Source organism: Triticum urartu, chromosome 7A (assembly GCF_056163025.1).
Source record: "Triticum urartu cultivar PI428250 chromosome 7A, HENAU_Tu73, whole genome shotgun sequence".
NCBI classification, from domain to species: domain Eukaryota; kingdom Viridiplantae; phylum Streptophyta; class Magnoliopsida; order Poales; family Poaceae; genus Triticum; species Triticum urartu.
In genome coordinates, this window is record NC_141879.1 from 688036283 (window position 1) to 688061766 (window position 25484).

The 25484-nt window shown below is 46.4% G+C and overlaps 1 protein-coding gene and 2 pseudogenes across 1 annotated transcript; all 3 read right to left on the bottom strand.

Annotated features, from left to right (window-relative positions):
- Window positions 1–10138: 10138 nt before the first annotated feature.
- Window positions 10139–12836, bottom strand: LOC147961541 (uncharacterized). Its single transcript, XM_087536380.1, has 2 exons — window positions 12654–12836; window positions 10139–11192 (listed from the first exon to the last, which is right to left on the bottom strand). The coding sequence occupies exons 1-2, from the start codon at window positions 12756–12758 to the stop codon at window positions 10338–10340; spliced, it is 960 nt and encodes a 319-aa protein (XP_087392506.1). The 5' UTR covers window positions 12759–12836; the 3' UTR covers window positions 10139–10337.
- A 5372-nt stretch (window positions 12837–18208) lies between these two features.
- LOC147961542 (uncharacterized) lies at window positions 18209–19081 on the bottom strand (annotated as a pseudogene).
- A 244-nt stretch (window positions 19082–19325) lies between these two features.
- Window positions 19326–22659, bottom strand: LOC147961543 (uncharacterized; annotated as a pseudogene).
- Window positions 22660–25484: the final 2825 nt, after the last annotated feature.

Here is a 25484-nt window from a genome sequence, read left to right on the forward strand (position 1 = left end):
TCATCAGCGGCGTGGTGCCGCTGCTGGCCGGTTGCGGTGTGATGCCGCTAGATTCAGCCGGCGTGATGATCAATGTCGAGAAGGTGTCGTGCATGTCAAGAGGTGGTCGCTGCGTGCGGCAAGACGGCGTGGTGATCGGTGTCGCGAAGGCGTCGTCCACGTCAAGAGGAGGCCACGGCGTGATGCTGCGGCGCCAAGGAGACTGCTGTGCGATGCCGCGAGGAGGAGGCAGCGGTGTGATGCCACCACAAGAAGGAGACGGTGCGATGCTGCTCGGTGCGTTGGCGGCGCGATGCTGTCGTGCGCTAGCAATGGCAGTGTGATGCTGCCACGAGAAGACGACGGTGAGATGTCGTTCCAAGAAGACGGCAGTGAGATGTTGCTGAGAAGATGTACGGCGGCGCGAGGTCGTCATGAGGATCAGCGCAAAGCTAGTCGACGGTGGTGTGATGCCATCGTCGTCATGAAGTTATCCTCGGTGGTGTGATGCCATCCCCGAGATGAGTCACTGCGACGGCCGCGGCAAGACGTAACGTGACCAGGTGCGTTGCCGGTGCAAGTGGAGATCCATGGCGCACTGACAGGCGCTTTGACAGGCGCTGTGACGGCGTCATCCACAGCAAGATGCCCTGTGTGGTCTCGGTGCTGCGAAGGCAAAGTTCATGGCAAGAGGTTGCAGTGATCTGCATCAAGATTAGAGGAGTTGACATAACAAGATTAGGGAGGTGAATGTTAGGATTAATCTTGTCTAGCCGAGCTGAGAGAGTCAGTTAGTTTGTTAGCTGCGTGAGGGTCGTGTGCCTAGAGTGATTCTAGGAGGAAGAAGTGGTCAAGATAAGATTAGATGGGTGCATGTGAAGTGGCGTGAGTGGGTCAGTTTGTTAGAGATTAGTTGGTACGTGATGTTAGTGGCCGAGAGTGGCTGCTGGGCAGTACGTGTGTGTTTATTTAAGCAGTGTAATCCCATTTGGTTGAATCAATGAGAAGAGAGAAAATGTAGCACTTGTGGCTGCCAAAGGAGAGAGTCTCAGCGAAGCTTTTGCTCTTTTCTTTGGCTAGTGTGTGAGCGTGTGAGTTTCCAACCATGTATGCGTGTATTCTTGTGAGACAAAGAGAGAAGGTTGAGCTGTGAGAGGCAGCAAGAGGTAGAAGAAGAGCAGCGCTGCGAGAGGCGGTGCCAACACAGAGATGATTCGGCATGCCACACATGCCAAAATAATCTTCACATCTCGATTGCCAGAGCCTCGGATTGGTGCCATCAAAATGGGGCAGGTCGATGCGCGGTGCAAATCCACAGGTGTCAGTATTCTCTCGGTGTAACTCAGCCAACCATGAACTGAATACTGGATTGTGGTCGGATCTCGTACCTCTGGCCGGTGGTGGAACGTACGAAGCATGATCCTTTCCCTTGGTCGGTGGATCAGACCGGCTGCCCTCAGGGGCGGCGTCACCGTTGGCGGTCACGAATTGGCTTGCTGGCGGTCGACCCCGTGTGGGCGAAGTGGATGCGGAAGACGGGCGTTCTAGCCTGGCGCGAAGCTCGTCCATGCCGACGCCAATCGACAGCTTGAGGTCGTTGATGCACGTCGTCAGATCGCTCATGATGGACCGCATCGACTTAGCCGTTTCCTCCTCTTGGTGCTTGAAGCGTACGTCGAGGGACTCCGCCAGGTCGGCCTTGAGGAACTCGTACACTGCCTTCGTCGCCGGCAACATGCTCTCCATGGCTTCACGGCGGCGGCACGCCGCGAACTTCGTCGCGTGGGGATGATGGAGCGGAACTTGTTGCGGCAGGATCGATGCTCTGATGCCAATTATAAGCAACGAATTACTCCGATCGATCTATCTTAGTTCATATGCTTAGATCTCAAGATATTACAGGGGAATTCGAATTGGAGGATGAGAGGAGGACGGAATGGAGCCAGCCAACACTCACACCATCTACCCTATCCAATCCTCGGCCGAGGCCGCCACCACCACACGCTACAATGCCACTTGTACAGCTAAATAGTGTTTAGTTAACGGGCCCATTCTTGGCCGCATAGACGAGATGGAGCTCGAATGCTTCTCTTGGGCTTGGCCTGCTACTCTCTTGCCGGATCGCCCTGTAGCGCATCATGTGTTGTCGTTGGATCATCTGTACTACCGCTGACAAAGCTGGCCATACAACCACCATCGACCCACATCGGAAGGGTGGCTCCTCCTATGAACGACACTGTGTCTGCCTTCCTCACTACGATCCACATCGGAAGCGTCGCTCCTCCAATGGACGCTACTGTGGTCTGCGGCTGCCTCCGTCGCCGCAACACCTGGCCAACGCACGCATTCGGACACCGTGCAGAGACGTGTCTACTACGCACTCCAGCTAAGTTGTGTATTTTCCCCTTTTGACTATTTCCAGATAATCAAGTGGTGCGCATGAAGAGTTCTTCCCGAGTAATGAAGATTGGTTTATTAATGTCGCAATTTCTCTTTTGATTCCTATAATCTCTCTATTCCTCTTCGCCATAGCGTCTAGATCTATCATCTTTCTTTTTAGTTATTTGTTGGGATGGCTCCGTGCTCTTGATTTTGCAGCAGGCCACACGTTGTCAGAAATCCATTAATTCCTGCTTCTACTACTACACGGAGGTACGCACTGATGTTTCTTCCCGCGTCTGATCATTCAAGCCCTTATTTCTGCATTCTAATTCATTGGCCTTCACATACTGTTGTTCATTAGGATGGTCCCAAATACCTGCCTCTTTGATTTCTGCTCAACCTTCTGACTGCTAGCAATCCTACCCCATAGAGAATTAGAGGTAGGGAGTCATGCTAGCCTCTTGCTGCATTTTAATTCGTCTACAGCGATTAACATTATGTACTATATAACGACATCATCTACTCAAGATTTCGTATGGTTAATGTTGTCACTTTGTGATTATCTATATACTACAATCTGGATGTTTTTCCAATAAAATGGTTTGTTTGTTTTATTCTTGCAGCTATAGAGTGCATTCGATGCATTCCCTTATGTTGAACCAAAGTAATATGATCTCACTAATGACCGACAACCTTCTGAGAAACAATATCTCATATACAAATGACTGATGATAATCTTCTCTACTGTTGAATCCGACTGATCTTTATGGTGCAAAACATCCTTCAGTTTCAGGTTTGATGCTTCAACTTCTCATGCATGTACGTTGTTCTAATTTCCAAATATATAGTCCATTTCCCATCCCTTTGGTTATATTGTCATATGATGTAGCCATATATAGGCACAGATCCATCAGCGCTGAGAGAAGACATAACTGGGTGGCTTAAATCTGAATGGCATAACTATTGATCATATATAGTTTGTTTCTGACATATTAACGGTACATGCCAATTTTTTTCTTTTGAGATCACAAGTACGTGTTGAAAACTCATATGGCATCGATACAGCACTTAAGTATTTTTTAAACTGTGATAAGCTGCAACTAAGTGCAATTGGAAATTAAATATACGTGATAAGTGATTAATCACATTACAACACACAGTAAGGAGGAACCAAATAGAGAATCAACTAGAGCATCGTTATCTCTATATACCACGACCAGGATGCTCTAACAATGACATTATTTATTCCTTTACACCTGCAGGTATATATACATTGCAGTCTGGACATAGTTTTACATTATTCTCATATCAGTATGACCTCACACAATAACACTGATGATCAACAACTTCTCTGCCCTTGGAGTAGGATCCCATATACAACAGATGGGCGAAGATTTTTCTCTACTCTTGAATCCAACTAATGTTTATCGCTGCAAAAGTTAAGTCACTTTCAGGAATATACATAACTTATCCATCAGAGTCAATCAGAAATACCTGAGTCGCAATGTACTACGAACTATTTTGCTTGCCCTACACCTGTGCAATTATGCACATGTTCTGTGTATCTAGCACATACTTTTTGATATACCAATAGGTCACTACATGTTCGGATCTCTATTTCCGAACTTTTTTTTTTTGGAATATGGTTTGTGAATGCTAAGATTTCTCAACAGCATATGATCTTGTATACGCCACTAAGGCGGCTCTCCAGGTGGCATCGGCGATGGTAGGGCAGCGCGAGGCGGCGCCCATTCCGGCATGGAGGCGCGAGACACTATGTCGCTGGCAGTACTAAACAGCAACCGTGCTATCCATAGAAATGGATCAACTATTTTGTATCTCTATATCCTTACGTGTCCCTCTCAATACATTTCTGAGGATTATTGTTTACCAAAAATGAGAGAGGTCCCCGGGGGTACAAAAGAAATACGAAAAATTGGATCTGCAATTAACTTGAAACATTTAAAATAATAACAAATATAACTCCTAGGGCGGATGTCATGTCTGCCCACTGTGTGGACACCTTCGGACTGACATAAACCGTGCTTATGAGGACTCCAAGATGGTGGGCCGCCAGGCCGCTCACGCCAGTATCTCGTTGGCCTACAGAAGCGAAGTCTTTGAACTTCTCTCTTCCTGAAATTTATATGGGGTGGAGGAGCGTGAGCAGTGAATTTTTGTATTTTAAACATGAGTAAACTTAGGATAATAGTTTGATCAATTGCTGTCAAACATATAAAAATAAAATTTTAATTGTTATGCAGAAAAGTATTGAGTTAAAGAACTCCATTAATTTTTTAGAGTAACTTCCGTGCATTTATTATTATATCTTTTGTACACATAGACTTTTCCAACATTCAGTTGTGTCAAACATTTGTATGTGATATTATTGTTGAGTCATGCCTAATTTCGGATTTATAGAAGATGTAACTATGAAAAAAATTAGGAAGGTTGCATGTGTATTTGTGGGCTGTAGTGTTGCAAATGAGAAATTCGTTATGTTGTCCCTTTTTTCCATAGAATACAATGGAGTTTGGTCTTACGTTCTTACGTACATTCAATTTTTTCCGTCGACAACACCTTTTCTTGCTTTTTAGACCATATCTAGATTATAATTCAATCATGCACTAATATTACATACAATATTCATGCAAAAGTGTTTTATGAGGAGTACAAAAGGGTATTCATTTTTTCTTGGCGATGAAGAGTGAATCGATGCACCATGTTTTCATTGGAAAAATGTCACATTTCTTTGGGGGGAGGGGCCGGGTGGGTGGAAATATGTCATATTGAAGCTTACATATACATCAAAAGAGATTACTTCCTTTATATATTTCCTCTAAACTACATCATTAGGTGATGCAGATTTTAGTTTACTCTAGTAATGCTCAAATCTCGAAAAGGAAATCGTTGAAGGAAAGTGTGCGTTCTAGCTATTTTCCATCATGACGCTCATATATGTGCGTCGGTACGTATATGACATAGATGCTTGTGTTTGCCTGATATCTTACTCAGGGGTGATACATAGAAAGCATGCGCAATTTTATTACCCTTGTAGGAGTACATTACTATGTTAATTTCACCATATAATAATTTTTTAATTGGGAAAAGTAAGGTGATGTTTATAGCTATCACACCTTGCATCAAAGTACGAGCCAAATCATATGAACCTTGCCATCACCAGTCAGACAACCCACAGTGGGAGTAACATAGGTGGTAACATCACACTTATCTAGGCAAAATAGATGATGTGGCATGTAATTACACTAGTAGAAAAGGGGACAAAGGTCCAGGCCGGGTCAGCCCATTAGTCCCGGTTCAGTCCAGAACCGAGACCAATGGGGGCATTGGATCCGGTTCGTGAGCCCAGGGGGCCGGCCGGGCCATGTGGGCCATTGGTCCCGGTTCGTCTGAACCTTTTTGTCCTGGTTGGTGGGACGAACCGGGACCAATGGGCTTCGCTCCTGCCCACCACCATTGGTCCCGGTTGGTGGCTTGAACCGGGACCAAAGGCTCCCCTTTAGTCCCGGCTCATGCCACCAACCGGGACCAATGAGGTGCCTATATATACCCCCTCGCGTAAGAGCAGAGCACACTGCTTTGTTTTTTCTGGCCGAGGGGGAGAGGGCTTGGTGGTGCTCTAGCTCACCTCCTATGCACACAAGGTGTTCGATGGAATGCCCGAGCCACACTACTTCCGAACTGGACGCCTCCGCCTCCTCCTCCCCCTCCGGCGAGTCAGGGCACTCCGCCTCCTCCACCGCCTCCTCCTCCGGCGAGTGACGATCAGGGCACTCGACCGGCTCCTTCTCCGGCGCGTGGCGGCACTCCGCCTGCGCCGACGCGCCCGAGCAGCCAGCCTCCTCCTTCTCCGCCTCGTCAGCAAGGGCGGAAGAGACCCGCCGCTGCTCCGGCTGCTCCGGCACGTCGTAGTCCTTCTCCCCCACCTCGTAAGCAAGTAAAGAAGACAGCCGCTCCATCTGCTCTGCTGGCGTCTAGCAGTACAACCAGAGGTGGGAGGACATACAGATTCGGTCCTTCTCTGAAGACTCCAGAGAAGTTACCATACGAGAGGACCCCGGAGGAGAACGCCGAGATCGCGCGAGAAGAAGTGAGGAACTTCTTTGAAGGGGTGAAAGCAAATAAACATCCACCTCTGGAGGAGAAGGTAGATCCGGTGAAAGCGAAGCGCACTCTGACTGCCCTGACAAAACCACCCAAGTCTTCGCCGAAAGGCAACTATGAGTGCATTATTGGAAAGGCATTTGCCGAAGCGGAGCGGTCGGGAAGTACTGTCAGTGATCAAAGGATGAAAGAACGATGAGCTGGGAAACAAATTTCCCAGCTCGGCGAACAAGCGAAGCAATCGTGCCCCCCGCTCAAGGTTCCTAGTGACATCGTCGCTAATGATCCGAGGATGGTGTCCGGTTATAGCAATCTTGGAGATTACCTGCCCGACGATGTACATTATGATTTCTTGGAGGTGCAGATACAAAGATACGAGTACGGGAAGCCTCTCGTCAAAGATGAAAAATCTCTATCAACGATGATGCGAAGATTGCATGATTGGTACTTGAAAATCTGCAGAGAGTCTGGGGGGAGGAATACTTTGTATGTGAGAGTTAAAAAGGAGCATGACCTCGTTGGAATTGAACTGTTGCCTGTTCCATTTGAGGAGTTCTTTCAGTTTTTCAATCAGTTGGCCCTCGATAAAGCAACGGTCACCTGCTACTGTCTGTAAGTAGTACTACTTCTGTCATTAAGTCTCTCTATATAGCTCAGCTCTTTCATTGCATGTATTTATAATTATCCTCACTATATTATGCAGATTGAAGATCGTCGAATTGAAGAAAAGACAAATCGGTGATATTGGGTTCATTAACACAAATCTCATAGATGCAACTGAGGTTAAATCTCATGCCGCAGATACCGAGGCCAACTTGCTACGATCGTTGGTAATAAATGAAAACAAAGATATAATACTCTTTCCTTACAACTTCAAGTGAGTGTTACTGTCTTGTGCATATTCGGTTTCCCTTATATATTAGTCAAGCTTATAGTAATGTAATTGATGAGTTATGCATGCGTGCGCAGGTTCCACTATATTCTCCTAGAGATTAAGCTTGAGCAGGGAGTAGTAACTGTCTTGGAGTCTAAACGAAAAGATCCCCAGGAGTATGCGCACATGACTCAAATGCTCGAGAAGTAAGTTAAATCGATCATTATCCATCATACCAGCAAGTTTGTTCATTTCTGATATCAAGTAATTGTTTTCTTTGTCTGGCAGGGTTTGGAGAAAATTCACCAAAAAAGCTCCGGGACTGCCGAAGAAGCTGGAATTTAGACACCTGAAAGTAAGTACTATAGTAGCATGTTCCGCGCATCTCCTAGTGATTCAAGCGCTAGTTTCATCAATACCATTTGGCATTCTTGCTTATCAGTTTGATTGACCTCTATTTCTTGTAAACTGGTTGTGGCAGGAACAAGGGAATGATTTCTATGGATACTACGTTTGCGAGTCCATCCGCCACACGACCTGTGAGCGGGGCTACTCTGACGAATAATATGAAGTGCGTAAATAACAATATTCACAATTTTATTTTATTACCATCATTTGTGTTGAGTTTCATATATATATATATATATATATATATATATATATATATATATATATATGTATTGACCCCCTTCTTTAAATTAGATGTTTCGGAAGCGGGATGAACTCCTAGCACCAGCTCGCATGCAAGCAATTCAAGAGGAATTGGCGGCATTCTTTCTTGACCACATGATCGCTGAAGACGGAGAATACTATGTGGACCATGCGTCCGTATGTTAGGAGATTATATTTGTAAGAGATAATTATTGTATATATGTAGCCGGTAGTGTCGGATAGATATACGAGAACTTGTTGTTCGACCAATCTCTCGGGGAAGGAGAGGTGGTCGATATCACTTCTCTCTGTATGCATATATGTTCATGATGATCTTCTGTTTCCTTCGTTTGCTTACTAGCTAGCTAGCGTGTCTAGTCCTCTCTATACGTATGTATAGTACGCAGCGTCGATCAAGCACGGACATAAGAGAGGACACTTCTCTCTATTAATTATAGCTAGCTAACACAATATATGAAACACCTAAATTAACCTCCTAAAACCCCAAACACCCCTTCTTTTAAAAAAATAAAAACTCCAGCCACAGAAATGCTGACGCGTGGATGCCTATTGGTCCCGGTTGGTGCCACCAACCGGAACCAAAGGCCCTCCTGCCTGAGCTGCGCGGACAGGCCACGTGAAGGCCCATCTGTCCCGGTTCTGGACTGAACCGGGACTAAAGGGACAGGGCATTAGTAACAACCCTTTAGTCCCGGTTCAGGAACCGGGACAAAAGACCCTTACGAACCGGGACAATAGGCCCGTTTTCTACTAGGGTTAATGAAGAAAGAGAGACATGTGATAACATAGCTAGTTACTGTAACATCACACATATTAAGAAAAGATGAGTCTACAACCTAATAAATAAAGTGATGCATGACACAACACATATGTTTACCCACCGTGGAGGTGGTAACATAGACTAGTAACATATGCATGTTACTACTCTAAGTTACTCCCCACTGTGACTAGTCCATATGTGCGACTCATGCAAAAATAGTTAATTAATTAGTGACAAAATTGCACTACGCAAATCAAAAACACATGCAAACTAGTCAAAACACAGGCACTTCTTTTCCAATAGACGTGTTTAGCACGTACGACGTGGGTCAAACATGTTTGAATCAAATTACCTTTGCCCAACACAGGACGGGATACGGCCAGCACACACAGGTTAGATCATCAGAGAAGCTCATGGAGCTGCCGCCGGCCAGTACTCACATCGTCTCATCGGGCCAAGGCGTCTTCATTGATGCATCAACTCAGCCAACACAGTCCGATCTTCCTTCACATATGATCTGCAGGTTTTTCCTATCGTCGATCAACTATATGTAACACTGTCGTTTCTTGAGAAGAAAGACTATATGTATACTCATTATAAGTTGTTTAATCAGAACTGTCCACATATTAGCGTTTTTATTTATGAGGAAGGTTCGGTGAAATAGTTTCCATGTGGCAAGAAAAACAATAGAGTCCATACAGGAGAGAGAATGGAGAGATGAAGTTACGGTGGAATATTTTCCTTGGGTGGAGAGAGAAAGAATGAATAGGGAGGAGGTATCGATGGAATAGTAGATGGCAGTTAAGATACGATCTTTTTTGTCACAAATTTGAGGAAGTCACATCGCCTTTAAAAAATGTCTTTTGACGGAACGTAACAAACAAAGGATTAATTTTTTTGACAGAACTGAACAAACAGAGCGTTTATGGTTTGATCTACGCTAACAACACGGTCCCACAAGATAAATGGCTCATTTTTTTTTACTAAATATGGGTATTACACCGGCAGATCTTAACCGTAATAACTCGGTCCGACTAGATTAACGGCTCCTATTTTTTGATTAACATGGTAATTTTTTGAAAGTCACAAATTAGTAGAAGTACTAAATAGGGGTATTACATCGGCAGATCTAAACCGTAATAACTCGGTCCCACTAGATTAATGCCTCCTATTTTCTGATTAACATGGTAATTTTTTGGAAGTCACAAATTAGTAGAAGTATAGATAGATATAGATATAGATATAGATATAGATATAGATAGATAGATAGATAGATAGAAGTAGATAGATATAGATATAGATATAGATAGATATAGATATAGATATAGATATCCAACACACAAACATATCATTATTATGTTTCACTCAATGGATACAACCATATAATTTTTCTAAGAAGAGGATAGCACACTTGCAAAATAAAAAGTTCATAAAATAAAGATGCTACTAAAGAGAGACGTCATTTTTTTGCAAGATAAAGTAAATAGGCATCCACGATACCGAGGCAAACCTCCACCAAGCATGAGAGCTGTCGTCTGCCATAAATTATGCTTGATCCCTGGATGGTGGTGGTAGGGAAGAGTTGGTGACGGCGTGACCAAGTACCACGACTGTTTTCTGGAGATACTCGAGCTTCTCATCACAATCTCTCATAAAGTGGTATAGCATGTCCACACTGCGGTAGAGATCCATGATGGACCCCGACTGATCTTCATTGGTTGCTCTGGTTACTTTATATTCTTGGGAAGGAGTTGGAAGCACATGCTTGATAGATTGTGTTGCGGACGAGGGTCCTTCTCCTAATATCTTGTCTTGCCTGCATGGTTGCTTCAGTAGCCCAGACACTTTACAGTCTGGGCCACGCATCTCCTCGGTGAAGTTCTCCACATATTGCCACTCTACTTCCTTCTTGACCGCTTGACAAAGCACCATGACTTTCTTGTGGAGATTCTCGAGCTTCTCATCACAACCTCTCATAAAGCGGTATAGCGTGTCCACACTTTGGTAGAGATCCATGATGGACTCCTTGTGATCGCCATTGGTTACTCTTGCTGCTTTATATTCCGGCGAAGGAGTTGGAAGTACATGCTTGATATATATTTTTGCAGACGACAATCCTTGTCCTGATATTTTGTCATGCCGGCATGCTTGCTTTGGTAGCCTAGATACTTTACAATCTTGCCCACACAACTCATCGGTGAAGTTATCCATATATTGCAACTCTACTTTCTTCTTCTTGGACAATGGAGTTATCTTTGTCGGAGCCTCCCACAGACGATCCATGATCTCCTCATCGGTGGACCATCCCTCACCGTAATCTTTTTCCTTGTGAGAGCTGTCGCAGTCCCATAGAACTTCAAGGTTGTGTGATGAAGTCTGCAAAGAATCCAAGGGAGGTACCTATTTCATTGAAAGTTAGATTATCAGGGTTCTCATTTTCAGTGAAATTTCAACAAAGTTTTGGAGATTATATCATTAAATCAGGTATTAATATTCAAAGTAGACTCTTCTAACTTTGAAAAAAATTGATGCTAGAAAAATCATGTCATTTATTTAACAATCAGTGCATATCTATATGTAATTCTGTAAAAGATTTAAGCATTAAAAAGAATTAGTGAATGCATCATTCATACCAATATAAACAACAAAAGACAAAACACATATCAAGAAAATGCTCATGAATAAACGAATTACATCTAGCAATTAGTAAAAAAATTGACATGTGTGAAGCTTTCCATGTACCAACGATTTATTCAGTAGTATATGTGTTTCCTAAACTGTTTTGTGCGGTAACACTTTCCATGTGTGCGAAGCATTCTACTAGTGGCAAAATTATTACCTTTTTAAGGTTTCTACTGATCCAACTAGTTTTGGAGCTAATAACCGAAGCAAATCGATAGGCCAGAAAAATATATGCATTTGAGGATAGCAAAGCTCTTTGCCTAGTCAGTAGTTACCATGGTATACTTGTCATTTAAATCGAACATATCAACACTTTTTCATACCCAAGGACCTCATCATTCAAAAAATTCTGTCATTAAACTTAGAAATAATATTTCTTCTTCTTTTTTCTGCAGGTACTCATAGTACTTAATTAATACTATTTCAAACAACTCAACCCACGCACATTCAGGAAAGGGAAGCTGAAATTTAATTTATAGTAAAGAGCGAGTGAATAAGCCCAACATAGTGTACTCGTTCACTAGAGGTCTCGAAGAAGCCACGATTTGATTTGTATTAATTAATGGCTTAAAAAAGGTCACACATTAATGTATGATTAATAGTGGTTGAAAAGAAGGCATAGTTTTTATTTTTTGCGGGTAAGGGAAGACATAGATTGATGCATCTTAGCATCTTCTCTATGGTGTAAAGGTTATCCAAACTGCACATATACTGGATTATTGAAAATACAACTTATCAAATGGATGTGCCCCATTTTACATATACTGCTTGACATATAATAATTTAGATCGGTACTTTTCGAACCTAGTGTTTGATGTGGCTTGAGTTCTTGTATCATTAGAACATTCAGATCTGAATATTAATCCAACAAGATGGAATTACCTCGGGGAAAGCGTACGTGCAGCAAGCAAAGAACAGGATAGTGTGTGCTCAGATGCCCTCACGGTCTGCATGTTATGGCCTAATCATGGATATTAAACAGGCCATGACTGATTTTCTCTGCATGTGAGGTCTGACATGTGAAGCGAGGGAAAAATACTTTGGCACATGGACTTGCGGCGCTAAACAGAAGCACTGGAGACCAATTGCTGATCGCTGAAGTGCCTCCTAGTTTACGATCTCTGATGATCTATGAATGTACTAGTTCCCCTTGAGTAGGCCAGCCTAAAGATGGAGTACCTCGGGGGCTATGTTCGTCCCCGTTGCTGGATGCTTGGTCTCCACACCGAACCTGTTGTCCAGAACCCCCGCCGCCGTCGCCGTCGCCGTGGTCTTGTTATCCATGGTCGCCTCGGAGGTTTTTGGATTTGCAAAAGAGAGCAAGTAGTCTGTTTGTGTCTGTGTGTGAAGAGGGGAAGGGGGCGGGGACGATTTAACAGCCGTTTCGGCAGCGCGGGGTTGACCGTCGCCGCTCACCCTCCGGCCACGTCGCGTACGTTTCCTCCTCCGTTGCGTACAGACGCATCGCATGCGCCCGAGACAAAGTACCAGCTGTAGTCAGTTTTTTGTATTCGCTGGCAATGAATGGAGGCGTGGCATACATCGCAGGCCATCTCTCACGTGGAACGCTCGAACGGAGATGCATGGGCATGGGCTGCAAGGACATCTCAACTCAAAAGGTTATATCTCAGTGTGGTCCCAATAAAGATAGACTGCGTGTCGCTTTGATTTCGCGGGCGCCGAATCTTAATCACAAGAAATTAGTCGGACAAATGATAGGTTGTCGTGCTTGCTTGAAACAGGCTTTCTTCGCCCCCTTCATATAAATATAGTAAAGTCACAAATGGGAAAATCCATATAGGCATATACAGGCATGTCAAGAAAAATGCCATCCGGAAGAATGTCACTTGGCTATTTATCCAACACCGAGCATTAAAACAGGAGACGCCACACCTAGCATAATATAAGACACCCTGGACAGCTAAGGTAAAGGGAACTCCGGTACAGGGGGAAAAGATAAAACACCCATTCAACCCGCTCCCCTCCCGCGGGAGGCCGGGCGAAACCTAGCCGCCACCCTTGCGCACCCCCTTTCCTCGGCCCCTACTCCTCGCCGCCGCCGGGGGCGCTGCCAGGCGAAGCCCGGCTAGCGTCGTCGGCGGTGGGAACCACATCCTCCTCGCGTGGCGAGACCGGGGATCGTGCGGTCTGGCTTGGCTTGGGGCGCCCACATGGTGGCCCGGTGGGCTTCCAGATCTGGGGCTAAGTCCACTGGCGCAAGCTCCGGGTTGTGGGAGACACGGGCCGGCGGTTGCATCCGGCGTTTGCTGTGGCTATAGGCAATGTCGGCCGGATGGTGGCCGGTGGGTGGCGGGAGGTTGGGGATGCCATTCTAGAGGGGTATAGCAGCACAAGTATTTGTACTCCTGCAGACGACGCAGGGTAGCAGCGGTGGTCTTCCTTCTCCTAGGAGAAAGCCGCCGACGCGCGGGGTTGGGCGGGTGTTAGCCGTGGTGTCAAGCTTGCCGCACGTGCGACGATGGTGACTTTTCCCTAGGGCTCGAGCTCGGGTGGGCCAGATTAGGCCCGAGGCAGGTCGGTGCGGTTGCTTCGGGTAGGTGAGATTGGGGTCGGCTCAGGTTCGGGAGTTGTTGGTGGTGGTTGGGATACCACTCTTCTATCAGTCACATCGGCGTTGTCTATCACAGGCATGGCATCATATGAGCTTTCTTGGCGGCGGTCGTCGGTAGTGGCGGGATTATGTCTCCCCCGATCCATCGGGACTAGCTGGGTGTGCAGGAGCAGATGCCACCTACCGTGGAGGCGTCCGATTCGGGTTACGTGATAGATGCCGGGAAAAGAGTGAAAGGAGACACCTTTACTCTTCCTTCCATGGTTGAGGCACTGTGATGTAGACGGTCCGTGGTGTATCACACATGGATGCTGGGGTGGCGGCTTCGTATTGTGGGCTGTCCAGTTGGCGCAATGGCGCCGGTGGTGGCTTTTCCACTTAGTCGTGCGGGCGGCAGGGGGTGTAGCAGCGGGTGGCTCGGGCATGCTTTGTCTTTGACAATGGTGGCGCCCTGATCCAGACCTGGGGATCTTATCTCGTTGCGCCTGTCCTGAAGACCTCGTGGTGGCATGGGGAAGCTTCCGGGTGAATGCTCCACGCTTTGTCGCCGACGACAGCGACACTCGCGGGCACACCTATCTTCTTGAAGACGCCGCCGTGGTGCTTCTCTCTCGGTTGAAGGGTTCCGAGTGAAGACCCTTTTGTGTGTGGACTTGGCAGCGGCGACGTTCAGCGCTACTCTCCCTCATGAGTATGTTGTCGTGAGCTTAGGTGTTATAGGGCGTAGCGTGGCGTTGTAGTCGATCTTGCTTTATTATCTTTTGGTGGTGTACTCATTTGCGTTCTGCGTGAGGCAGTATCCTGGGATCGGCATTGTATGTAGGTTGCCTCACCATCTTGTATCATTCAGACGTGTATTGTTTGGTTGTTGCTTTATATATAACGTGGGGCTAAAGCATGTTTCAACATGGCTAAGGCAAGCTCTTCCCTCCACACTTCACCGGCGAGCCCGTGGATTCGCTTCCTCTCCGCCTACCACTTCAGCGGCCGGTGGCAGTGAGGGAAATACCGGTGCCTCCGCTCCAGTTTGTAATTTAGATTGAGGTTTTTTAATTTAGTCCTTGTAGGTGCGGCGTTCAGGCGGATGGCGTTGCTACTTCTTCGCGTTTGTCTTTCAAGCTCCAACGCCTCGAGTTCGTCTGTTTGGACGTAGTCGACGGAGCTCTGACATAGATTCCTACCATCTCCTTGGGGGACAAGGTTAGAGTTTCTCGTCATGTGGCTAGATTTGATGTTAGATGCTTCAGATCTATACAAGGGTTCAACGGCGACAACTGCCGCTCCAGAGCGTTGGTCCTTAGGGGCACATGCACAAAGACTTCCCGGCTGTCATCGACAAGTTCAAGCCCACTCTTATAGGGGAGCGGCGATGGCTACACGACGACGACTCGTTCTGGAGGTTGTATAGTGGTCTTGGAATCCCGATGTAAGTTTTATTACGTTTGGCATGCTTTGTACTTCCGATGAATTTTGATAATAGATCAGAATCATTTTTACAAAAACAAAAAACATAAGACACCCTAGACTACTGAACATGATCGATGCTTAACAATAACAATCTATTTACCTTTAAGAAAAACTTAAAAAAATTGTTTCTAAATTAACAATAATTCTTAACAACAAAAAATACATGGGAAGAAAAGACAAGATTGTCTTAAAAAATACGAACTTCACAAAATTAAGACCTCAACACATGTATAAGCAGCAGAAACGTGTGGTTCACATCAGGTAAGCGCAGGTAAAGCAGGTGTCATTTCATCTGGGGCGTCGGATGACAAGCTAGACTTGCGTGTATCCGGCACTTTTTGGGTATCATGAGAGCGCACGCTCGGACCGAGGACGCGCATGCAGTAGCGTGACAATGGAAACGGCAGGGAGATGAGAGTAGTGAAACCAACAAGACATGTACCACAGCATGACGACCTAGGGGAAATACAACCAAACAAAAGCGAAAGGGAGCATTTCCGTCCGGCCTCAGCTTGATTTGCCATTCCGTGCACACCATCGTGTATATTTTTTGTCTGGTTAATAACCACTTTGCATTGAGTGGTGATCGTATTAATCGTCGCTCCGTTTCTTGTGAGGGGTGGTTCCAGTGAAGCTGAAACGTACGTACGCGATGCACGCCATGATGCCGCCAGGGTGGGCAGCGTGCCAGCGTGAGAAACTGCAATTAAACCCCCATCGTCTTGCATACATCAAGCATCCACCTCGGAGCGCATCCACCTCCGGTCGAGAATACGAGGTTAAATGGGCAAGGAAGAAGGTGGAGGGCTCGTTCGGCGCGGCGATCAAGCACCCGGTGACGAAGATGCTGCTGTGGCTGGGGACATACTCGTCCCCAAGGCATGCTCGTCCCCCGAGGTCGACTGGACCACGCGCTCGATGATGCGAAGCTCTCCGCTTCCCCTGCTGTTGATGTGTTGCATGTTTCCTTTAAATACACTTGTAATCAGTTCTGTTTGGGTCGACAAGAAGATAACGAGAAAAGGCACTATGTGTGTGTGACAAAGTGTGTGTATCTTCTTCTTCCTTGAGCTTGTGTGTGTGAGTCTTTTTCCTCCTCCTGGGCAAATCCAACACGGCGTGCGCCTAAACCTTGCGACGAGGGAACTGGAGGGAGCAAGGGCAAAGCTCAACTTTCCCCTACCCTCCGCCGGCCAGATTGGTTAAAGAGGTGATTGTTGGCGCCACCTCTCCACGGAGCCGCTCCTCTTCTACTTGCTTCTCTCATGGCTATTCTCAAGAACACACTAGACCTGGACACTGACAAACACACCCATATACCAAGGAAGAAGAACACATGGCCTTTGCCTAGAGAACTCCCTTGGTGACCACGTAGCTACATTGTGCTTTTGGCCTTTCAATCATTTTTCCATTCACTCAAAGAAAACCATTTATACAGAGACTTGACACTCCACGATGCATGCGGCCACAACCACCATGCACCACTCACGCCACTAACTACCCCCCTATTCTCATGCTCACGTCCAGCTTCACCACAGCGCCCAAACAACCCGGCCGTCCATCTAGCTAGCTAACCAACTAACAAGCTGAACTAACCACTAGCGTTGGAGGCTGGACTAGCCAAACTCATCAGCTGGCTTTTTAGGCAACAGCTACGCGGCGCACACACGCAGTCTTGTCACGATTCGGCATGCCCAATGCGCGCACACACACTGGTCTTCATCGTCGACGTGTCTTATTTTTCTAACAGTGATTACTCAACCGAGGCACCGCAGCCACGGTCACGATGTATCGCTTTTTCAGGTCATTACGCTACGACTGGACCCCATATCGCTGCCTCCACCGCCGCCCAAGCTCGTGATTTTCTTTCCCTTCCCCTTTGAAGCGCCTGCCGGTAACCCCGCCGGTGCCTGCATACCCGTTCCTGCACATGTCGCATGCGGCACGAGCATGGCTCAGCCTGCAGCCGACGCACATGCACATGCCTGCTCCATAGACATAGCTGTCGATCCAATGAATGAAGATTGTGGCATAGGCCAAAAGCACCTTAAGCTCCTCAAGGAAACCCCAAGGCATTGAATTGGCCCCAATATCAAATCTCATTTACTTTGATATTGACATTGATCATGAATTATGTTGTTTGGATGTGCACAGAATTGTCACTTGGAATTCGACTGAGAGGCTCAATTCTAAAGCTTGTTTGGATGGTCATTCTCTACATTGGAATTGTCCATTTTGTCAAATGATGAAAAATGAACTTTGATGTAATGTTTGAAACTAAATTATATGCAAAATATTTTTTTGAATGATAATATATGAAGAATACAATGGAAGAAATTATAAAGTAGATGCACTTATCCAATATACAACAACATAACTTATACAGAAGCACTTATTCTATATCAGCAGCTCTTATACAGCAGCAACAACACTTCTACAGTAGCACTTGTACATCAACACTTATACAACAACAGCAACATATACATCAGCAGCACTTACAAATCAGCAGCACATATAAATTAGTAGCACTTAGCCAACAACATCACATAACATAGGAAATTCAAGTACATGTGTTTTTGGAGATGAAGCACATGGTACAAGTGTTTTCCATCTTTACAATAACATAGTAATTAGTCCAGCAAGTTCATATCTATTACTTGGAAAAAAGAAACGACACATAAGCACTTGAAACTAATCAAATGGTGTTCTTCTCGTTGAGCATCGACAACCATTCCTTCCTAAACTTCATAGGTAACTCCATAAGCGCTTGGAATAGGCGTTCACTAAGGATGAGTTTACCATATGCTCGCAACATGGCTGAACGAGTCAAGTCTTGGATCTTTTCAGGGGCAGCAAGGATTTCAAGACGAGGAGTGACTTTGGGCAGTTCTAGTGGCTCAAGTGATTTCAAAGCATCATGGAAAGAACCCTTCATGTCTCCAAGCATGCACAAGATAGCATCACTTGTTCGCTTCCTTTTTGGTGGCAATTCTGGAGAGGCTTCGATGATTACTTCGTCTAGTTCTATTGGTTGCGCTTACTTTCAGCACTCGTCATTGCACCATCACCGGTTGCATGATCTTTGGAGTATATTGTGCAGATTGCCTCCCAATTCTTCACTTCTTTGTTCTTTTAACAAGCCGCCTTCGGATTAGCCTGCACACACATACAAAGTAAATCACTTGCATGTATTTATGACATAGAATAAATTAATTAAGCATCCTTTTTTATCTCAACATATTTATGTCACACATCATCAATATCCATGAGTAGCTTGTTATTGACCCAGTCCCAGCCAAATCCACTCTGAGAAAGAATCTTGCTAATCGTACCATAGGGCTTGTCAAAACTCTTCATCCTTGAACATATTTTTGTCCTTTGTGATGTGCAGTCCACACTTGTCACGCATTGCCTTTATAGCAGCAGTGTACACATGTGGTTTCCATCCATTTTGGGCCTGATCACCTCTGTTGTGATGTTCAACAAAGACATCCAACAATACCTCGTCCATCTCATCTGTCCATGTCAAGTAATCTCTACTATACTTCTTCTTTGTTTCTTCAACCATGATGCTAAAAGAAAAAATTGAATAACAATTGACAAAAAAGGAAACTTATATTAATTGCTTTCTCATAATGATGATGTACAAAATATCCAAAACACACCATCCAATAGCTATGCACAAAAGAGAACATCCAGCTAATCCATCATCTAGCTAGCACAAAAGCAAAGAACACCATCTTGCTAATCCAACATCTAGCTAGCACAAAAGCAAAGAACACCATCTTCCTAATCCACATGTCGTACTATTGCTATAAATTTGCATGCGCCACAACATATTCAGCAAACATGTCAGTAGATAGTTGGTTCCTGAAGTTGGTCCATGCAGTAGTGACTTGGACACTTGTAATTGAGTTAACATCATCAGCCTTAGTTGGCTGAGAAGCTAGTTCATTATCCACTTCTTGTAGCAATAAGTTGTCCATCATATGCTACCTATCCCTCGCAAAGTTGTGTTACACACAACAAGCATTAATGATTCGAATCTACAAGAATGTTTTTTAATTAAGCATTAATGATTTCTCATTCCGGTAGGCATGTTATTGAAAACCCAATGGACACATGTACCTGATCCTTTATATCAAAGAAACTTTGAGTGCGAAGAATACCCCACTTCTTCTTCCACAACCCAAAAGTTCTCTCTACTACATTTCTAGCATGAGAGTGGCACACGTTATATAGCTCTTTGGCAGTTTGGGGTTGTTGCTGACTTGATACCCACTCCATCAAGTGATACCGAGTGGATCTGAATGGAGCTAGAAATCCAGGCCCATTTGTGGAACCAGCAACAACCAAGTAATATTTTCCTATTGGTAAACAAGCCAATTAGGTTGGTTGTGACATACGCAATTAAAGAGAACAAAATGCCAAGAAAAAAAGCCATACCATGAGGTAGAACAAATGCATCTCAGCGATCAGTTCTCATGGAGTCATGAAGGACTCTCGAGTCGGAAGCGGAACCTTCCCTGTCAGGTAAGACATATAGAAATTTCATGTTCCAGTCCACCACACCGAGCATGTTAGTAGTGACAGCTTGCTTTCTATTCCCGTACCTCCCTTGGGCAGCCACAGGAACTGAAACATCTACATGACAACCATCTAGTGCTCCAAGTGCATCACCAAACCACTTCCATTACTAATCATCGGGAGGTTGAACATTAGCATCTGGAAGCTTAATGAACTCCCCATGCATAGATAGAATGGCTCTTAAGACTCCGGAAAAGTGAGTACTTTTAGTTCCCAAAGACCGCTTGTATGTGCCTCGAAGCAACCTCATTTTCAGACCGTGACCCACTACTAGCAAGAACATGGCAACCTTTTCTTCTACAGACACATACACACTACCACTTAGACCACACCTCTCACGCAACATGGTGCATAAATCATGAAAGTTTCTTTTGGTTAAACGTAGCTGATCATAGCATGCCACTTCTGAGCCATCATACATATCTTTCAACAAGTACTTCCTAAGTGTGTATTTGTGCTCATCATCACTAAAACTACATATTCCACGAGGTGCTCTGTGTGAAATAAGGTATGCCATTCCGAGAAGAACCAATTCAAAGTAAAGTTTTGTCAAGATTATCATTTTCCTCTTTCTGCTTTTGTTCTCTTCAATTATGTAAGAAATCAGGTCTAGTTGATCTGATGTTATGGAGCTACACAATAATTACATAATTAGGCATCAATCATTTCTAAATATGAATCAGCAAATCACACATTCAAGCAAGCATAACAAGCATAATAGATCTGACCATAACGAAAATAAAAAGAACATCTCTACACCATCAGACCATCACAAGCATAGCAGAGCAATGGTGTTTTCTTCAGTTACCTTTGATCTGGCTTCTCGGAATCCATGCTCCGATCCATTGACCTTCAGATCTGCTGACCAATCCACTAACCTGTTGTTCATCAAAAGGAAAAAAATAAATGAGCATACTGACACATACGTGGTGAGTAGAAGGGATTGGGGATTTAGGGTTTCTTAATGGGGTTAGGGACTGGGACAGGGAAGATGGCTATGGGGGTAGGGGGTAGAAGAAGAAGCGGCCAGGGGGAGGCTCCAGTGACATCCGGCAATGGAGGGGCGCCGCGCTGATGGGAAAAGCGGGCAGCCATGGGCGGCGGACGGCGGGACAAGCGAGGAGGTGGGGCGGTGGGGTGATGCGAGGCAGGAGGACTAGGCGGTATGCGGGGGAGGAGTGGATCTGTCGGCCCGAGAGAACGGAGAAGAAGGAGAAGGGCGGAGAGGGGCTGACCCGCGCTGCCGGATGCTCTACGTCGCGGCCCTGTTCGCCTCTTCTCCCGCTTGCCGCTCTGCCTCTTCTTTTCGTGAGCGCGGTCGATGGGGTAAGTGCTGGCGCGTTAATGAATATCACAACGAAAATCTAGCTCGACCCCTCCGAATTCGGGAATAGAAAGGTGGGCTTTCGAGCGGGCCATCGAATATCTCAGGCCAATTCCGTGGACTCAATTCCAAGTGTATCTAAACAGCAAAATTCGGCCCATCCAATGTCAATATCAATATCTTGGCCTGAATATCAACATCCAAACATACTGCACGAGACTTCCTCGTCTTGCCGCCTAGTGTTCAAGAAGCCCAATCTGGTCATCGTTCCCGTCAACCATTGTAACGCCCCAAAACTGGAGCTTCAGATGCCTTCCGGGGTTTTCGGGTTTCGTCGTGGGATTTGTTTGGTCTGTTGCATTTCATCTTTGCATCATGTGCATTACATCATGTCATCATGCAACCCGTTTTAAAACTCACTAAATAAATTGCATGGATCTTCGGTCCTTTTAAATCGAGGGAATTCACATGGTGATTCTCTTTATAACTTATCCTCCCGATATTAGGGAGCTCTATTAAATATTCCATTTTCGGAATCACCCATGAACACACTTGCAAATAATCACATGTCTTTTATTCTTCGAGTTTGCTCCTCAAACTTCGCCCATAAATTCTTTTATCTTTCTTCGGAGCTCCACTAAAAATCTGAGTACTTTTGGACTCTTCATTACCTTGAACTTATTCAGACCATTTGAATCAAATTCAAATGGATTTGAATTTAGATCTCTCAATCATGGCCTTTTCTACTTTCCTGGAACAAGCACATTTTTGTGGGTCCGGGAAAATTATCTGCGTGTCCAACTTCTTCCCCTAACCCCCTCTTTCTTTTCTTTCTTAATCTCTGTTTTTTTCTCTTTTCTTTTAGTAAGGAGAGAGGAGCCCAGCCAGGCCTTTTCCCTCTCCACGGGGCCGGCCTCTAATGCCATCCACTGGCCCATCTACTTCCAGCCGCAGCCCACACCCCACCTAACCCTAGGCCCAGCGAACCTCTCCCTCTCGATCTCTCCCAGCGCCGCCAGGGAGACCGCTGCCTGACTCCTCTCCGGATCCCATCTCGTCCTCGCTTCCCTTCCGCAGCCTCGCTCAGCTCCTCGATCCCCATGGTCTCTCCCTCCTCTCGATCTCTTCCTCGCTGCCAGCCCGCGACCTCCGCTGCCCCGCAAGCACCACCAACCTCCGCCACCGCTCAAGGCCGAGAGCCCCGCGCACTCTGCCTCAGCGCCGCCCTTCTCCATGGCCGCTTCCGGCCGAGCTCAAAGCTCTGCCCCGGAGCTGCTCCGCCTCGAGGCCCTGGCCTCCTTCCTCCATGGCGCCTACTCGCGCCCGAAGCCCGTGGTCCGGCGCCCACACGTCGCCCCGTCGAGCTCCATCCATCCCTTCTCCTTCTCGGGTTCGTCTCCAGCGCCACATCGCCAGGGACGTCGAGCACCACCGCGCAACCCCGCCGGTGACCTCTACCTCCAACGAGGCCCCTTGGCCTCCTCCTCGTCGCTTGTCTGCCGTCCCGCCGCGTCCTCCCTATCCTCCGTGGCCGCGTGCCGCTCCGGCCGGTAAGCCCATGCTCCGGCGCCGCGCCGCTGCGAGCAGGAGCTCCTCGCCCCGACACGTACTTGGCCCTGCTTCTCCTCCTTGCGCCATGGTCTTGGCCCCTCTGCTCCGTCCGTCGCCTCTGCTGCCCTCCTCGGCGTCCCGCTCGACCTCTCCGTGGGCCACGGACATGTGCTGTAGCCTGCCTTGCTGCTGCCCACCCGAGGCCTCCATGGTTTGGCTTCGATTTGGATTCGACCGGCAAGTTCCTCTTCACAGAACGTCTACACGACGACGGCCGAGTACCTCTTCGCGAGTACCACTACCATCGCGTGGATCCGCCATGACCGTGGAGTAAACGAACAAGTACCCCTACGCGCGAAGACGCCAAGACCGTTTCGGGATTCACCAAGTACCACTACGGCCGGAGACCTCGACGTTCGACGCCTAAAACGATCACCGAACCGGAGATAACGCCAAGTACTAGGTCAACGAGAACCGCCAAGTTTGTCTTCCCCCGTCTCCAAAATCGTCAAGTACCACTGCGAACCATGTACGACGACCGTCGCCGAAGACCCGTGTAACGCAAACGTGAAGTTCAACTACCGTCGCGTGAACCGCTACTTCCCACGACGACCCCGTGAACAACTACTTCCCCTTCGACACGTGTACCCCTACCGCCGAACTCGATCCGTTCCGATAATGCACGCTTCAAAGGTATAACCCTCGAGACTACGCCCGTGAACGAATGTTGTGTGTTGTATGAGAAGCTCGTGCTTGCTCCGTGCTCGAATTGTCGATGCACGTCGCCCCTCTTTTTGCCTTGCCACCCACATATGGGAACTCGGTATCTGAGATCACCCCACCATCCTTGCATGTCACGTTCCGCACACTTCCCCTTTGCATCGGTATCTCAATCGAGTACCGGAACCGGAACGCTGCCATGGCACCGTTTTCGTTATTGTTGCCGTGGCACCCCTTTCCTTTCCACCACGGTGACAAATGCTTCATAATGCTCTTGTCAACTTTTAATAAAAATTGCATAAACTTGTCCATGTCATCTGCATCATGATAATAACATTTGAATGTTTAAAATTGTTGTTGCACCAAATTGATAAATACATATGGGGATTTACCGGAATTGTTGTTTGGCGTTCCGGCCTCTTTTAAACTTGCCTACATAGATAATTTCTTATGCTTCTCCTCTTGCCATGTTTAACAACATTTAATATTGTTGAGTACCTAACGGAGAGAGAACTAAATAATTGATGTGGTGTTCCGTCAATATGCAGAGCTCCACTTAATTTGTAGGGTTGTTTGTGCACTTTGCCATGCCATGCCTCATTAAACCGGACATGCATCATACTTGTTTGCGCATCGTGCCATGCTATGTCATGGTCGTTTACTATGTTGTTTGCTTCTTTCCGGTGTTGCTTCTTCGGGTTAGTTCCGATAACGCCGCGTTCGTGAGGATCCGTTCAGCTACGTCCATTTGTCTTCTTCATGGACTCGTTCTCCTTCCTTATGGGATCTCAGGCAAGATGACCATGCCCTCGAAATCACTTCTATCTTTGCTTGGTAGATGCTCGGTCTTTTGCTATGCCTATGCTGCGATACCTACCACTTGCTTTATCATGCCTCCCATATTGTCCACCTCTAACCCACCTTGTCCTAGCACTCCACTGTTTGGCTATGTTAACGCTTTGCTGCGTTGTTAGTTGCAGGTGAAGATTGGAGCTTGTTCCATGTTTGGAACATGGATATTTGAGGGGATATCACAATATCTCTTATTTAGTTAATGCATCTATATACTTGGTAAAGGGTGGAAGGCTCGGCCTTATGCCTGGTGTTTTGTTCCACTCTTGCCGCCCTAGTTTCCGTCATATCGGTGTTATGTTCCCGGATTTTGCGTTCCTTACACGGTTGGGTTATAATGGGAACCCCTTGACAGTTCGCCTTGAATAAAACTCCTCCAGCAAGCCCCAACATTGGTTTTACCATTTGCCACCTAGCCTTTTCTTTCCCTTGGGTCGGCCAGCTCAAGGTTCATCTTTATTTAACCCCCCCGGGCCAGTGCTTCTCTAAGTGTTGGTCCAACTAAGCGATGTCCGGGGCTACCAGGGGCAACTCTGGGCTGGCCTACCCGACGTCTTGCTCATCCGGTGTGCCCTGAGAACGAGATATGTGCAGCTCCTATCGGGATTTGTCGGCACATCTGGGTGGCTTTGCTGGTCTTGTTTTACCATTGTCGAAATGTCTTGTAACCGGGATGCCGAGTCTGATCGGATTGTCCTGGGAGAAGGAATATCCTTCGTTGACCGTGAGAGCTTGTGATGGGCTAAGTTGGGACACCCCTGCAGGTTTTGAACTTTCGAAAGCCGTGACCGTGGTTATGGGCAGATGGGAATTTGTTAATGTCCGGTTGTAGAAAACCTGAAGTTGATCTTAATTAAAATGCACCAACCGCGTGTGTAACCGTGATGGTCTCTTCTCGGCGGAGTCCGGGAAGTGAACACGGTGTTGGAGTAATGTT

What these genes read in the sequence shown, in the direction of transcription:
- LOC147961541 (XM_087536380.1), bottom strand. Translation starts at nt 12,758, where the DNA reads ATGGATAACAAGACCACGGCGACGGCGACGGCGGCGGGGGTTCTGGAC. An exon ending in GGACGAACATAGCCCCCGAG is followed by an intron (nt 11,193 to 12,653) that starts GTACTCCATCTT and finishes TCAATGAAATAG; the next exon opens with GTACCTCCCTTGGATTCTTT.